General features: G+C 40.8%; 1 protein-coding gene across 8 annotated transcripts in view; it reads right to left on the bottom strand.

Annotated features, from left to right (window-relative positions):
* PIBF1 (progesterone immunomodulatory binding factor 1) overlaps positions 1-15,267 on the bottom strand; it is a 232,890-nt gene extending 217,623 nt beyond the window's left edge. For 6 of the 8 annotated variants that reach the window (XR_015137615.1, XR_015137617.1, XR_015137618.1 and 3 more), the window contains exons 1-3: positions 14,804-15,176; positions 13,521-13,820; positions 463-563 (exon numbers count right to left, since the gene is read on the bottom strand). Coding sequence is in view for 3 of the 8 variants with exons in the window: in XM_086328532.1 (XP_086184658.1) it covers positions 463-563; positions 13,521-13,772 (353 nt within the window). In the remaining 5 variants the exon portion in view is untranslated. Of the gene's footprint in view, positions 1-462; positions 564-13,520; positions 13,821-14,803 lie in introns of all 8 variants that reach the window. The other 2 variants (XR_015137616.1, XM_086328533.1) reach the window with 2 other exon arrangements.
* Between the last annotated feature and the right edge of the window lie 11 nt (positions 15,268-15,278).

Below are 15,278 nucleotides of genomic sequence, written 5' to 3'. Positions count from 1 at the left end.
ACAGTAGAAGTGACAAATAGATTCAAAGGAATAGATCTGATAGACAGAGTTCCTGAAGAACTATGGACAGAGGTTTGTGACATTGTACAGGAGGCAGTGATCGTGACCATCCCTAAGAAGAGGAAATGCAAAAAGGCAAAAGGGTTATCTGAGGAGGTCTTACAAACAGCTGAGAGGAAGACAGAAAGTGAAGTGGTGATAAGTTTAGAGTGCTTCCATTTTCATGGACCATGAAGTGACCATGTATGGGTCACTTATATCTGCAATATTTATTCAATGAATATCAAGTTTTGGCTTTCTGTATTTTTGTGTATTATATCAAGTAGTTTTTTCCTAGTCTGGATGTAAAAATGATTACTGTCTTTAAGATTTCTCTATTTTAGCTTATAATCACATGCATGAATAGGTAATGACATTACTTTTAACTGCTAAATAGGTATTGTTGCTTTTTAAAACTTTTACCTGGCATCCTTTTGTTGGAAAGTCAATTGGTTGTCTAATCTCAGGGCTAGTAGCTGCTTCTGGTGAAGTGCATCATTAAGTTTCTCCTCCAATTCTTCAATCTTAAGAGAAAAGGGTAAATGACAAGGTCAATTTGCAAATTTAATCAAACCTTCTGTTTGTTCATACAAATGGTTGTTAAACTATGCTTTGACTCTGAAGCCTCATGAATCGTTTTTCACCAGGCTGTCATTGGGATTATTTTTCCCTTAATCTAATCTCACTGAAAAACTCTTTGACAACTGGGGTTTATATGCTGGTGCCTTGCCCAGGTAATTTTTTCCTGGCCAGACTCTGCATATATTGTAGATCCCCATATCTGACTGCTACATGTCTTCAATTGACTACCACATGGGTGATGCTACAAATGTCCAAAATGAACCTAGTCACCCACCTCACCTAATCTTATATTCTTTACATCTCCTTGGTCTCCAAAGCAAAAAAATCTCAGTCACATTTGATACATCTCTCCCATTGCTTATTCTGATCAGAAATCACTGTTTTTTTTATTGTTGAGTTTATTCCATAAAAAGGTATCACAACTACACCATCCTCTTTAACATCCACTCACAAGTCTTCAGTTAGATCCCTGTCATATCTTACCTAGATTATGACAATGCTTTCCTACTCTTTCCCTGCCTTCAGTTTTGTGAATCTTCAAAACTATCTTCCTTTACCTTATCTTTTAAAAATGCTATCAAAAATGTTATTTCCCCAGTGTTAAATCCTTCAGAGGATCCTCACTGTCTTCAGAATAAATCCCAAAGTTCATGGCATTCTACACTACTCTTTTTTTCTTTTTAAAGTTATTTATTATTTATTTAATTCTGGCTGTGCTGGGTGGTCATTGCTGCCTGTGGGCTGTCTCTAGTTGTGGACAGCAGGGCCTAATCTTCGTGGTGGGGTATGGGCTTCTGGCTGTGGTGGCTGCTCTTGTTGTGGAGCACAGGCTCTAGGGCATTAAGGTCTTCAGTAGTTGGGCTCAGTAGTGCTGACTCTTGGGGCTTACTTGCTCCATGGTATGTGGAATCCTGGATCAGGGACCGAACCCATATCTCCTTCATTGGCAGGTGGACTCTTATCCACTGTACCACTAGGGAAGTCCCTCTACACTCCTTCTTGATCTGGCCTTTGCCAACCATGCCTGTTGTCATTAGCTTAAAAGAAAATTCTATTCTAGCCAAAACAAATGCTTACCATTCCTCAAATATGTTATGCTCTCTCTTACGTCTCGATACATCTGAGATGACTCTTAGTCCATTTTAAAAATTCTTTACTCTCTCCCTTTCAACCCAAGCAATTCTTGTTCATCTTTAAAATATGCAGATTAACATAAGTCAATCCCTAATAAAACTTTCATATGGTTTTTGTCCCACACTAAATGGCACCCCACTCAAGTACTCTTGCCTGGAGTATCCCATGGACGGAGGAGCCTGGTAGGCTGCAGTCCATGGGGTAACGAAGAGGTGGACACTTACTGAGTGACTTCACTTTCACTTTTCACTTTCATGCAGTGGAGAAGGAAATGGCAACCCACTCCAGTGTTCTTGCCTGGAGAATCCCAGGGATGGGGGAGCCTGGTGGGCTGCCGTCCATTGGGTCGCACAGAGTCGGACACGACTTTAGTCGCTTTAGCGACTTAGTAGTAGTAGTATTCCAATAACAATATTTGTTCAGGTTATGAATCCTATCAATAATGCCCAGTCCAATGGTTATTTCTACATATTTATCTTACATGATAGCATAATTTGGCAGAGTTGACCACTCCATCCTCTTTCACCTTATGTGATACTCCTCTTGGTCTTCTTCCTTAACTCACAGGACCCTCTTAAGCTTCTCAGGTTCGTATGATGGATTTTTTTCCTCTATCCTATTTCTAATGTTTGACTACCCCTTGACTTGGTTTGGGGTCCTCTACTCTCCCCAGGTAATGTCATCCAATAACAAAGCTTTATGTGGTACTTACATGCCTACAACACAAGAGACCTGGGTTCGATCCCTATGTCAGGAAGATCTCCTGGAGAAGGGAATGGCACCCCACTGCAGTATTCTTGCCTAGAGAATCCTATGGACAGAGGAGCCTGGAAGCTGCAGTCCAAGGGGCTGCAAAGAGTCACTGAGCGACTAACACTTTCACATGCTGATGTATACTAAACACACACACACACACACACACACACACACATATACACACATGAAGCTGCAGTCCAAGGGGTAGCAAAGAGTCACTGAGCAACTAACACTTTCACATGCTGATGTATATTACATGTATATTACATACATACACACACACACACACACACACACACACACACCCCTACCTACCCTCAGTCATGGACTTTCCTCTAAAGTCAAAGTGACAATTTCATCTGGGAGTCTAATTGGCATTTAAAGTTTAATGTGTTCAAAACAGAACTTATATTTTACCTCCTACATCAGTTTTCTTCCAGCCTTCTATTTCTCAGTAAATGGCTCCAGGAGATGAAGCCAAAAACTTGGGAGTCTTACACAAGGCAATTATCTAGTACTGTCTTCCTCTTCTACCTTACCTGCTTTTAGTCTATTGCTTCAGTGACATTTTGAAAGCAGAAATCAGGACATATAAGTCCAATTGCCTAAACTCTTCAAATGGCTTCTCTAACACACAATTGAAAGCAGGGTTAACATATCAAATTGACAGGCCAAATCCTGCCCATGTCCTGTTCCTATATAGCCCACAAGCTAGGAACAGGTTTTACATTTATAAAGTTGTTAAAAGCCAAAAAAAAAAAAAAAAAAAAAGAAGGAAGAATATGTAATAGACCATATGCAAGCTGGAAAGCCTAAAATATTTACTGTCTTGCCCAGGCCTTTACAGAGAAAGTTTGCTGACTTCCTATCTAAAGCAGAAAATTCCCACTGCTAAGCAATGCTGTATCACATGACCCTGAAGACAGCTTATTTGTTGTTTGATGATGTCTCTCACTTAAATGTGATCTCCATAAAAAAAGGGACTCTTGTCATATTCATTGCTGTATTCCTGGTCGCATGTCTCAATAAATGTCTTAAATCAACAAATGATGACCACATTCCTCATAATTACCATTCTGCAAATCAAGAAGACTGCTACCACAAGGAGTGAAACTTCTGCTTTTTTCAGGGTGGGAACTTTAACAATTTCAACTGACTTCTAGATTTAAGTCCCTCGACTCAGAGACAGTCAAGCTAGGGAGACACCCTCCAGCACTTCCCAAGCAATGAGGAACCCAGGGACCATTAATGAGAGATAAACAAAAAGAGATTTTAGCATTTAAAAACTGACAGGCTAGAAGTGTGAGGAGGAGAGGAATAAGGAAGTGGAGTAAGCAAGGAGAGTTAGGCAGCAATAAGTGTGCATAATAGTGCACCGAACAGTCCTCTAAGATCAGCAAGCCTGGCCTGAGCAACTCCCCTTCCAGGGCTCTCAGTCAGCAAGCAGCTGAGTGGGTAATGAGAATCAAAGCTTGTGAAGTATCCTGTGAATAATCTGCTTGGGTTTTTAGAGATGGAGAAATTAAAGCAGCATGAGTCCGAGTAATAAACTATACCATTAGTTTTGAAAAGTATTAAAAAGCAGAGATAGCACTTTGCTGACAAAGGTCCATCTAGTCAAAGCTATGGTCTCTCCAGTAATCATGTACGGATGTGAGAGTTGGACCATAAAGAAGGCTGAGCATGTCAGAGAAGACTCTTGAGAGTGCCTTGGACAGCACGGAGATCAAACCAGTCATTCTTAAAGAAAATCAACCCTGAATATTCATTGCATGGACGGATGCTGAAGCTCCAATACTTTGGCTACCTGATGCGAAAAGCCGACTCACTGGAAAAGACCCTGATGCTGGGAAAGATTGAGAGCAGGAGGAGAAGCGGATGACGGGGGATGAGATGGTTGGATGGCATCACCGATTCAATGGACATGGGTTTGAGCAAACTCTGGAAGATAGTGAAAGAGAGGGAAGCCTGGCGTGCTGCAGTCCATAGGGTCACAAAGAGTTAGACACGACTGGGCAACTGAACAACAACATACCACCAGTAATAAGCTGTAACAAACATAAGCACTGTATTGTTCCCATATTGGTGTGGAGAGATGTTAGATTATACAGATTCACTTACTTCTGAACTAAGAAAGACCTTGAAGAGAGGAAAAAACTGTTACTCGCCTCTCTTTCTCAAGTAACTCTGATTTTTATTAGCAGCAACAACATGTCCAGTTAAAAATATACACTTCCCAGCTTCCCTCTCCTGGCACCTAGGTGTAGTCATGCTATATAGTCCTAGTCAATCAAGGTCACCAGCTTGAGCTCTAGGAAAGCTCTTTAAAGAACAAATTCATTTGGCATATGCTGCATTTTTCCATCACCCTTCTCCTTGTGTCTGCCTAGAGCATGGACACAACAGTGGCGGCAGATCAGCCATCTGTGATTTTGAGGTGAAAAACATATGCTATTTTTACAGCCACCGAGAAGGTTAAAAGGAGCCTGGGTTTCTAATGATATCAATGGTAAATACCAGGTCTAAATTGCCTATTTTCAGAATTCTGTTATACCAGAGACACAAAATCCTTATCCTGCTTAAGCTATGGTTTCCACACTTTTGTGACTGGTAACCAATGTTTTTCAAGATTCTCATACTAATAACTGAACACTGGACAGTGGGTTCAATCTTTTTCCATAGAAGAAATACATATAATATTCAAGATACTCGATCATTCAGGACTACTTGAAAGCTTCTGATGACGGGAGCCTCAATAACTTAAAATCAGGCCATTTAAATGTTAATAGCAACAAGTTAAATTCAGCAGAAACGTACCCTCCCTGTGATTTCCAACCATTTTCACTACAGTCCATGCAGGAAAATTCATTTTTTTCAATGCTGAATGTGACATTTTCACCTTCATATATGGGATGTTCAATGCATAGGTAAGCTCTGGAGAATAAATGAGTGGCTAAGAATACTGTTCCTTCATCAATCCCAGACTCACGTACCTTCATACTTTTCATCTCTGAAGCTAGAATGCATCTTACAAACTACAGCACATAACAGTTTAATTTGGCAGTGTTTAACCTTAGTAGTACACGTTAATAGTTTGTTTTATAATCCAGGTGCCCTGGATTTGACGAATTAAAAACTAATTCTTCTACCTTATAATACTTCTTCCCATGTATTCATGCTAAATCGCTTCAGTTGTGTCTGACTCTTTGCAGCCCTATCGACTATCACCCTACAGGCTCCCCTGTCCACGAGGATTCTCACTTCTTTCCATATTTGACAGCAAATATATTGGCAGAAAGTGAAGAAGACCTAAAAAGCCTCTTGATGAAAGTGAAAGTGGAGAGTGAAAAAGTTGGCTTAAAGCTCAACATTCAGAAAACTAAGATCATGGCATCTGGTCCCATCACTTCATGGGAAATAGAAGGGGAAACAGTGGAAACAGTGGCAGACTTAGTTTTTGGGGCTCCAAATCACTGCAGATGTTGACTGCAGGCATGAAATTAAATGACGCTTACTCCTTGGAAGGAAAAGTTATGACCAACCTAGATAACATATTCAAAAGTAGAGACATTACTTTGCCAACAAAGGTCCGTCTAGTCAAGGCTATGGTTTTTCCAGTGATCATGTATGGATGTGAGAGTTGGACTGTGAAGAAAGCTGAGCGCTGAAGAATTGATGCTTTTCAACTGTGGTGTGGGAGAGAAGACTCTTTAGAGTTCCTTGGACTGCAAGGAGACCCAACCAGTCCATCCTAAAGGAGATCAGTCCTGGGTGTTCATTGGAAGAACTGATGCTGAAGCTGAAACTCCAGTACTTTGGCCACCTCATGTGAAGAGTTGATTCATTGGAAAAGACCCTGACGCTGGGAGGGATTGGGGGCAGGAGGAGAAGGGGATGACAGAGGATGAGACGGCTGGATGGCATCACCGACTCGATGGACATGAGTTTGAGTGAACTCCGGGAGTTGGTGATGGACAGAGAGGTCTGGCGTGCTGCGATTCATGGGGTCACAAAGAGTCGGACACGACTGAGTGACTGAACTGAACTGAACTGAACTGAAGGGGTCTGCAAGCAGGACAACTCTAGTGCTTGTATACAAACAAACACAGGAAAGTAGAGTAGGCAGCTACCCTGGAGAGGAATTTGGAAATACACTTAAATGAAGTAGACATATACCCTGCAGCCAGAAATTCCACTCCTGAGTATGTGTGTCAATGTGCTCAGTCACTCAGTCGTGGCTGACTCTTTGCAACCCTATGGACCGTAGCCTGCCAGGCTCCTCTGCCCATGGAATTTTCCAGGCAAGAATACTGGAGTGGATTGACATTTCCTTCTCCAATATATATCAAAGAATTGCTCAAATCAGGTCTGGAAGAGAAATGTCTAAAGAAGGCCACACCACATGTGGTGGCAAGGGTTTGGAGGCAACCTGCGGGCCTATCACTGTGGGAGGGGGTGAACAGATGGGTAGACACCAGAATTGTGTGGCTGCTGGAAGCAAAGGACCACATGTACATGTAGTAACATGAAGGATTTTAAAAACAGCACTGAGTTGAAAGGAAAAACTATAAAAGAAATAAAATCTAAAACAAAACATGTAGTTCAGATTTATTTAAAGGAAAAAATAAGAAAAATACTAATTTTCAAGATAAATGTTTATAATAACTACAATTGGAGTACAACCTTTAAGAATTATGAGATGTCCCCCTGGTAGTCCAGTGGTTAAGAATCCACCTGCCAATGCAGGGTACACAGGTTCGATCCCTGGTCCAGAAAGATCCCACATGCTATGGGACAAGTAAGCCTGCGCGCCACAACCAAAGCCCATGCTGTGTAACTACTGAAACCTGCACCCCCTAGAGCCCATGCTCTGCAACAAGAGAAGCCACCACGACGAGAAGCCCACGCGCTGCAGCTAGAGAGCAGGCCCCATTAGCCACTACCAGAGAAACCATGCGAGCAGTTTAAAGATTCAGCACAGCTGAATTTACGTATTTATTAATTTAAATTAATTGATTTATTGATTTTATTTATAAATCAATAAATAATTTGAAGAATAAAAATTGTGATACACTATGTTGTACACTTGAAACATATAATACTATAAATCAACTATACCCCAATAAAAACATTTTTTTAAAGAATAAATGTTAAAAGATAAAGGCAAACATAAAGAGGAGGAGGAGGAAGGGAAATGAATTACAGTAATAAAAGAATAAACATACAAAATAAGTTATCTTGCAAGGATCAATGATGACTATATATCATAAATTCAGGAACATGACTAATTTACTCTTCTACATTTTCAGTCCAACCAGAAAACCACCACAATAAAAACTTATATAAAGCACCATGGGATACAACATAATAATAATAATAATATAGTGTTGAGCAAGTATAACTACCCCTATTACTTATTGTACAAGGGTCAGACATGACTAAGCACACACTCCATCACAGCCATCTAAGAGTTTATGTGCATTGATTAATCTTCCTAACAATTCCATGAAGTACAAAACATTATTATTATTTTACAAGAAATCAGGGAACAAAAAAATTAAGGAATCTGTCCAAGGTAACTGTAAGGGCTGGGATTTTAAACTGTGTATCTAGGACTGTAGCTCTAATTTGTTATACTTGGAAGCGTCTCAAGAATAAACCAGTATTCCAGTAATGTAAATCCCACGCCCAAGGTAAGAGAAACCCAAGTAGGATGGTAGGTGTTGCAAGAGGGCATCAGAGGGCAGACACACTGAAACCATACTCACAGAAAATTAGTCAATCTAATCATACTAGGACCACAGCCTTGTCTAACTCAATGAAACTAAGCCATGCCCGTGGGGCAACCCAAGATGGGCAGGTCATGGTGGAGAGATCTGACAGAATGTGGTCCACTGGAGAAGGGAATGGCAAACCACTTCAGTATTGCCTTGAGAACCCCATGAACAGTATGAAAAGGCAAAATGATAGGATACTGAAAGAGGAACTCCCCAGGTCAGTGGGTGCCCAATATGCTACTGGAGATCAGTGGAGAAATAACCCCAGAAAGAATGAAGGGATGGAGCCAAAGCAAAAACAATACCCAGCTGTGGATGTGACTGGTGATAGAAGCAAGGTCCGATGCTGTAAAGAGCAATATTGCATAGGAACCTGGAATGTCAGGCCCGTGAATCAAGGCAAATTGGAAGTGGTCAAACAAGAGATGGCAAGAGTGAATGTCGACATTCTAGGAATCAGTGAACTAAAATGGAATGGAATGGCTGAATTTAACTCAGATGACCATTATATCTACTACTGCGGGCAGGAATCCCTCAGAAGAAATGGAGTAGCCATAATGGTCAACAAAAGAGTCCGAAATGCAGTACTTGGATGCAATCTCAAAAACGACAGAATGATCTCTGTTCCTTTCCAAGGCAAACCATTCAATATCACAGTAATCCAAGTCTATGCCCCAACCAGTAACGCTGAAGAAGCCGAAGTTGAACAGTTCTATAAAGACATACAAGACCTTTTAGAACTAACACTCAAAAAAGATGTCCTTTTCATTATAGGGGACTGGAATGCAAAAGTAGGAAGTCAGGAAACACCTGGAGTAACAGGCAAATTTGGCCTTGGAATACGGAATGAAGCAGGGCAAAGACTAATAGAGTTTTGCCAAGAAAATGCACTGGTCATAACAAACACCCTCTTCCAACAACACAAGAGAAGACTCTACACAAGGACATCACCAGATGGTCAACACCGAAATCAGACTGATTATATTCTTTGCAGCCAAAGATGGAGAAGCTCTGTACAGTCAGCAAAAACAAGACCAGGAGCTGACTGTGGCTCAGATCATGAACTCCTTATTGCCAAATCCAGACTGAAATTGAAGAAAGTGGGGAAAACCACTAGACCATTCAGGTATGACCTAAATCAAATCCCTTATGATTATACAGTGGAAGTGAGAAATAGATTTAAGGGCCTAGATCTGATAGAGTGCCTGATGAACTATGGACAGAGGTTCGTGACATTGTACAGGAGACAGGGATCAAGACCATCCCCATGGAAAAGAAATGCAAAAAAGCAAAATGGCTGTCTGGGGAGGCCTTACAAATAGCTGTGAAAAGAAGAGAAGCGAAAAGCAAAGGATAAAAGGAAAGACATAAGCATCTGAACGTAGAGTTCCAGAGAATAGCAAGAAGAGATAAGAAAGCCTTCTTCAGGGATCAATGCAAAGAAATAGAGGAAAACAACAGAATGGGAAAGACTAGAGATCTCTTCAAGAAAATCAGAGATACCAAGGGAACATTTGATGCAAAGATGGGCTCGATAAAGGACAGAAATGGTATGGACCTAACAAAAGTGGAAGATATTAAGAAGAAATGGCAAGAATACACAGAAGAACTGTACAAAAAAGATCTTCACGACCCAGATAATCACAATGGTGTGATCACTGACCTAGAGCCAGACATCCTGGAATGTGAAGTCAAGTGGGCCTTAGAAAGCATCACTACGAACAAAGCTAGTGGAGGTGATGGAATTCCAGTTGAGCTATTTCAAATCCTGAAAGATGATGCTGTGAAAGTGCTGCACTCAATATGCCAGCAAATTTGTAAAACTCAGCAGTGGCCACAGGACTGGAAAAGGTCAGTTTTCATTCCAATCCCAAAGAAAGGCAATGCCAAAGAATGCTCAAACTACCGCACAATTGCACTCATCTCAAATGCTAGTAAAGTAATGCTCAAAATTCTCCAAGCCAGGCTTCAGCAATATGTGAATTGTGAACTTCCTGATGTCCAAGCTGGTTTTAGAAAAGGCAGAGGAACCAGAGATCAAATTGCCAACATCTGCTGGATCATGGAAAAAGCAAGGGAGTTCCAGAAAAACATCTATTTCTGCTTTATTGGCTATGCCAAAGCCTTTGACTGTGTGGATCACAATAAACTGTGGAAAATTCTGAAAGAGATGGGAATACCAGAGCACCTGACCTGCCTCTTGAGAAATTTGTATGCAGGTCAGGAAGCAACAGTTAGAACTGGACATGGAACAACAGACTGGTTCCAAATAGGAAAAGGAGTACGTCAAGGCTGTATATTGTCACCCTGCTTATATAACTTATATGCAGAGTACATCATGAGAAACGCTGGGCTGGAAGAAACACAAGCTGGAATCAATATTGCTGGGAGAAATATCAATAACCTCAGATATGCAGATGACACCACCCTTATGGCAGAAAGTGAAGAGGAACTCAAAAGCCTCTTGATGAAAGTGAAAGTGGAGAGTGAAAAAGTTGGCTTAAAGCTCAACATTCAGAAAACGAAGATCATGGCATCCTGCCCCATCACTTCATGGGAAATAGATGGGGAAACAGTGGAAACAGTGTCAGACTTTATTTTTTTGGGCTCCAAAATCACTGCAGATGGTCACTGCAGCCATGAAATTAAAAGATGCTTACTCCTTGGAAGGAAAGTCATGACCAACCTAGATAGCATATTCAAAAGCAGAGACATTACTTTGCCAACAAAGGTTCGTCTAGTCAAGGCTGTGGTTTTTCCTGTGGTCATGTATGGATGCGAGAGTTGGACTGTGAAGAAAGCTGAGCGCGGAAGAATTGATGCTTTTGAACTGTGGTGTTGAAGAAGACTCTTGAGAGTCTCTTGGACTGCAAAGAGATCCAACCAGTCCATTGTGAAGGAGATCAGCCCTGGGATTTCTTTGGAAGGAATGATGCTAAAGCTGAAACTCCAGTACTTTGGCCACCTCATGGGAAGAGATGACTCACTGGAAAAGACTCTGATGCTGGGAGGGATTGGGGGCAGGAGGAGAAGGGGATGACAGAGGATGAGATGGCTGGATGGCATCACTGACTCGATGGATGTGAGTCTGAGTGAACTCCGGGAGTTGGTGATGGACAGGGAAGCCTGGCATGCTGCAATTCACGGGGTTGCAAAGAGTCAGACACAACTGAGCGACTGAACTGAACTGAATGTAAACATTACACTTTAAAAAGAGAAACCATTGACAACTGAGCACAAGGCAAGTTGAAAAGGAGCAATTTAAAAAGTAGCCAAACAAAATGTAATTTTGAATGTGGTATACAGTTGGCATTTAATAGAATACTTAGGGCTTGCTTCCCTGGTAGTCCAGTAGTTAAGAATCCTTTTTGTAAAGCAAAGGACACCAGTTTGATCCCTGGTCTATGAAGATCCCACATGCAATCGGGCAAATGAGCTCATGTGCCACAATTAGTGAGCCAGCCCCCTGGCCACACTACTGACGCCTACGCACCCCAGAGTCTGCGCTCTGCTACAAGAGAAGCCACTGCAGTGAGAAGTCCTCGCACCACAACTAGAGAGCGGCCCCCCACTCGTACACAGCAAGAGACACCCAGCACAACCAAAAAATAAATCAGTATTTTAAAAAACAGATTATTTATTGACTGCCTGGGTCAAAGAATGGAGACCTACCTTGGCGTTCTTCAGTGAGTCCAGTGAAGGAGATCTTAAGGGTAGAGATACACAAGCCAGTATCGCCATGGGAATCCATTTGAGGAGTAAAAATATGACTCAAGGAAAAGAAATGGGAAACCACTGGATACACTGAGAAAATATCAAGTGACCTAGTCTTTGTAGGTGACAGCACAGAGAACCTAAAAGGAAGTCTTAGGAGACTCACTTGGATGGAATACAGGCTTTAGCCTTCCTGGTGTTAATCCCACCTGGCTCCACCACTTCTATGTGAATGGCTTTGGTAAGCTATTAACCAGTTGTGGTTCCATTTTTTCAAGAGCAAATGGGGTTCAGTTACTCATATAAGAAACAGCCGAACATATGCTAGGTGCCAGAGACAGTTCTAAGCATTGAAGCTAACAGGGACTACAAAGATGTCCCCTGTTCCTGTGCTCAGGAACCTTACACTCTATTAACAGAGACAAATACCCAACAAACAAGGCGAGTAATCCTATGAACGTGTATAAAAGGCACAGAAAATAAACAGGGTGAAAACAATGAGAATATTATTTTAGTCAATAACCACAACAATAACTAATACTTACTGTGTAGTTCACAAAATATCCATCTAACTTATTCTATTGGTTCATTTAATTTGATGGGGTCAGAGAAGATGCTCTAAAAGCACCTGTACCTCAAACAGTTGTATGGCTCAAATGAGATAACACATGAAAAGCTCACAGAACAGAGTCTGGCACAGAATAGGCACTCAGTAAACATTAACTATTAATGTTTTTTAAAAATGTACCTAAACGATTTCTTTACATCATCAAGACCTTGGGGTTTAGGACATTTCATTTTCCTAGAGACGTGTGGTCAAGAAATTTTTCTAGGAGCATGATCCCTATACAAGAACTACCAAGACTGACTTAACAGAGAAAAGATAAGACATAACTGAAACCAAATGGGAGGGGAGGAGATAGGTAGAGCTGGAAGTCAAGAGCAAAGATGGAGGGTTTACCATCTTCTGTATCTCTTCTCTGCAGAAAGAGAAGACTTTCTCAGAAGACAGAGTAGTAAGACTTAAGAAGTGTCTCCTATCTTTCTAAAATCACTGTAAATTTTTTTATCACAAGTGACAACTTTACCAGGTCTTACATAAAATACTCTAACTATAAAAAAAACCACAAAAAGCAGAAAAACAAGGACTGAGGCATTCCTTCTTATTTGGCAGATAACTTATTAAAGCTATGGTAACTGAATTTGTTATACTTGGTACTATGACACAGGAACTATCAAATAGCAGGGTATAAAAGAAATCAAATCTCCATGGTAGAGGATTAAACAGATTCAATAATGTAATAATAATCTTGATTCTTCCTACCCAGCTAGTCATATCAGAGCTAATTCTCAGTGAAGCAGAAAAACAACTTGGCTAGAAAAAAAACACCAATAATTATTTTCTCAAAATGTTAAAAGTATCAAGTTCAGATTATACATTCATAAGTTTAATTCTTATTTATCTGCAGTTTGAAGACAACAAAGCACACAGATAACAAAAGTTACATATGATCTTACCTTTGTAAGATAATCAACCTTCAAATTATCGATCATCATATTTTTCTGTGATAGCTCTATTTTCAGTAACTGAATATTATGAAGCAGTTCTTTCCGTTCAATTAGCTGCCTGGTGATTTTGATTTTGCCATCCTGCTCTTCTGATGAGGAAATATCGTCTGTAGGAATTGTTGTTTCTAAACTAATATCTTCAGATTCCAGGGAGCTAGAGATGTTCATTTTTTTTGATGCCTTGCTAACTTTTCGAGACATTTTAAATTATTACGGGTCACTTTTCGTTTCCAATTCTATTTCAATTTCCTGTAGATTAAAAAAATATTGATTTAAATATATTCAAACATTCTTTGTGGAAAGCAGAAAGTTTATCAAAGATATACTAAGGATTCCCTAAGAAATTATTAGGCAAATGGGAGGACCCCCAAATCTAAGACAGATTGGTAAATTACTGCTCAAATCAAACATATTAAATCAAACTCATTAAATCCTATTATGAACCCACACTTTTGATAAGTAAAAACTCAGTTCCTAGGGGCAGGTCTCTTACTTGGGTGTAAATAAAGAGATAAACAATAAAGACTTAAATCGATAGTATCCAAGAATCTACTCATTAAAGTAACACATGTTATAAGATAAAGAAGTTACTTCTGAGCTGGTCAGGGAAAGGTTATACAGAGGGAGGATTTAGAATCTTGAAGGATTTGGAGAGGAGTAATAAAAAATGAAAAGCATGCAGGTATGAAGGTATAAAGGTGATGAAACTGTAAAACAACCTCAGGAGATAACGGTAGTCAGGCTGGGCCAAGCCTATGTGAAAGTGAGTAGTGACTCCTCACCTCCCCACCACCCACACACAGAAATAAACAGAAGGGTAGTCTTTTATGCATAATCAAGACTGTGGAAGTCCTTGAATATTTCAGTATGTTCTAAATTTATTCTACAGGTAATGCTGCATCACTGAAGTTTTTTGAAAACGGGAAGCTGAGATAAAACACATTTTTATAGACTTGCAGATAGCAAAATTAAACAAGATGGTAATAGAAAAATTCCTCAGTCTAAAACTCTACCCTTTCACACAAATTTCAGCAACTACCTTCTTTTAATTCTGCACAATATAATAAATTATTTATGGTACTGAAGATACTAGTTTTTGGTTTTTTTTTAACTTAAGGATTAGGAAAAATGTGTATAGGAGAATCATGAGAACTCTGGATGGATCGGCTTCCCTCATTTTTAAAGGGACAGGGGTAGGTAAGGAAATGCGAATCAAAGACAGGTAACATCACCTGGATTACAAAGGGTGAGGGACTGGCACTGCCCACAAGTGTTGCGTGAAGGATAAAACCCGTATTTGGCAGCATCAGAGGAGTCCTACACCAGTGCGAAAACGGAGTAGCCTCGAGCTACCTGGAAAGCTTCAATTACTCCACGTTGACGACTCGAGCAGTTGCCTCTAGAGGAGCTGAAGTGTCTCCAGAGGGCACCTCGGGTTGCAGCCCCTCAAGAAGGAATCACAGGTGGGAGACGGTTAGCACCGGTAACCAAGACAACCATTTCCGCGCCGGGAGGACAGAGGAAACAGATTCGGGGCTGAAGCCCACGCTGCCGGAACTCAGCGCTCCAGGGTCCATCCAGGCGCTGGAAGCAATGAATGCTGGGAGCTGGAGTCCAGCGGTGGCCTCGCCCATTTCGTGGACGGAAATGGCTCTGGGCTCCGCCCATCTGCCCGCTTTCGCCCAATCCTCACAGCGCTTAGAAGGC

The sequence above is a fragment of the Bos grunniens genome, chromosome 12 (genome assembly GCF_055505025.1).
Source record: "Bos grunniens cultivar Pamir isolate PY7600 chromosome 12, Bosgru_T2T1.0, whole genome shotgun sequence".
NCBI classification, from domain to species: domain Eukaryota; kingdom Metazoa; phylum Chordata; class Mammalia; order Artiodactyla; family Bovidae; genus Bos; species Bos grunniens.
This window is presented reverse-complemented; position numbering and strand designations above follow the sequence as displayed.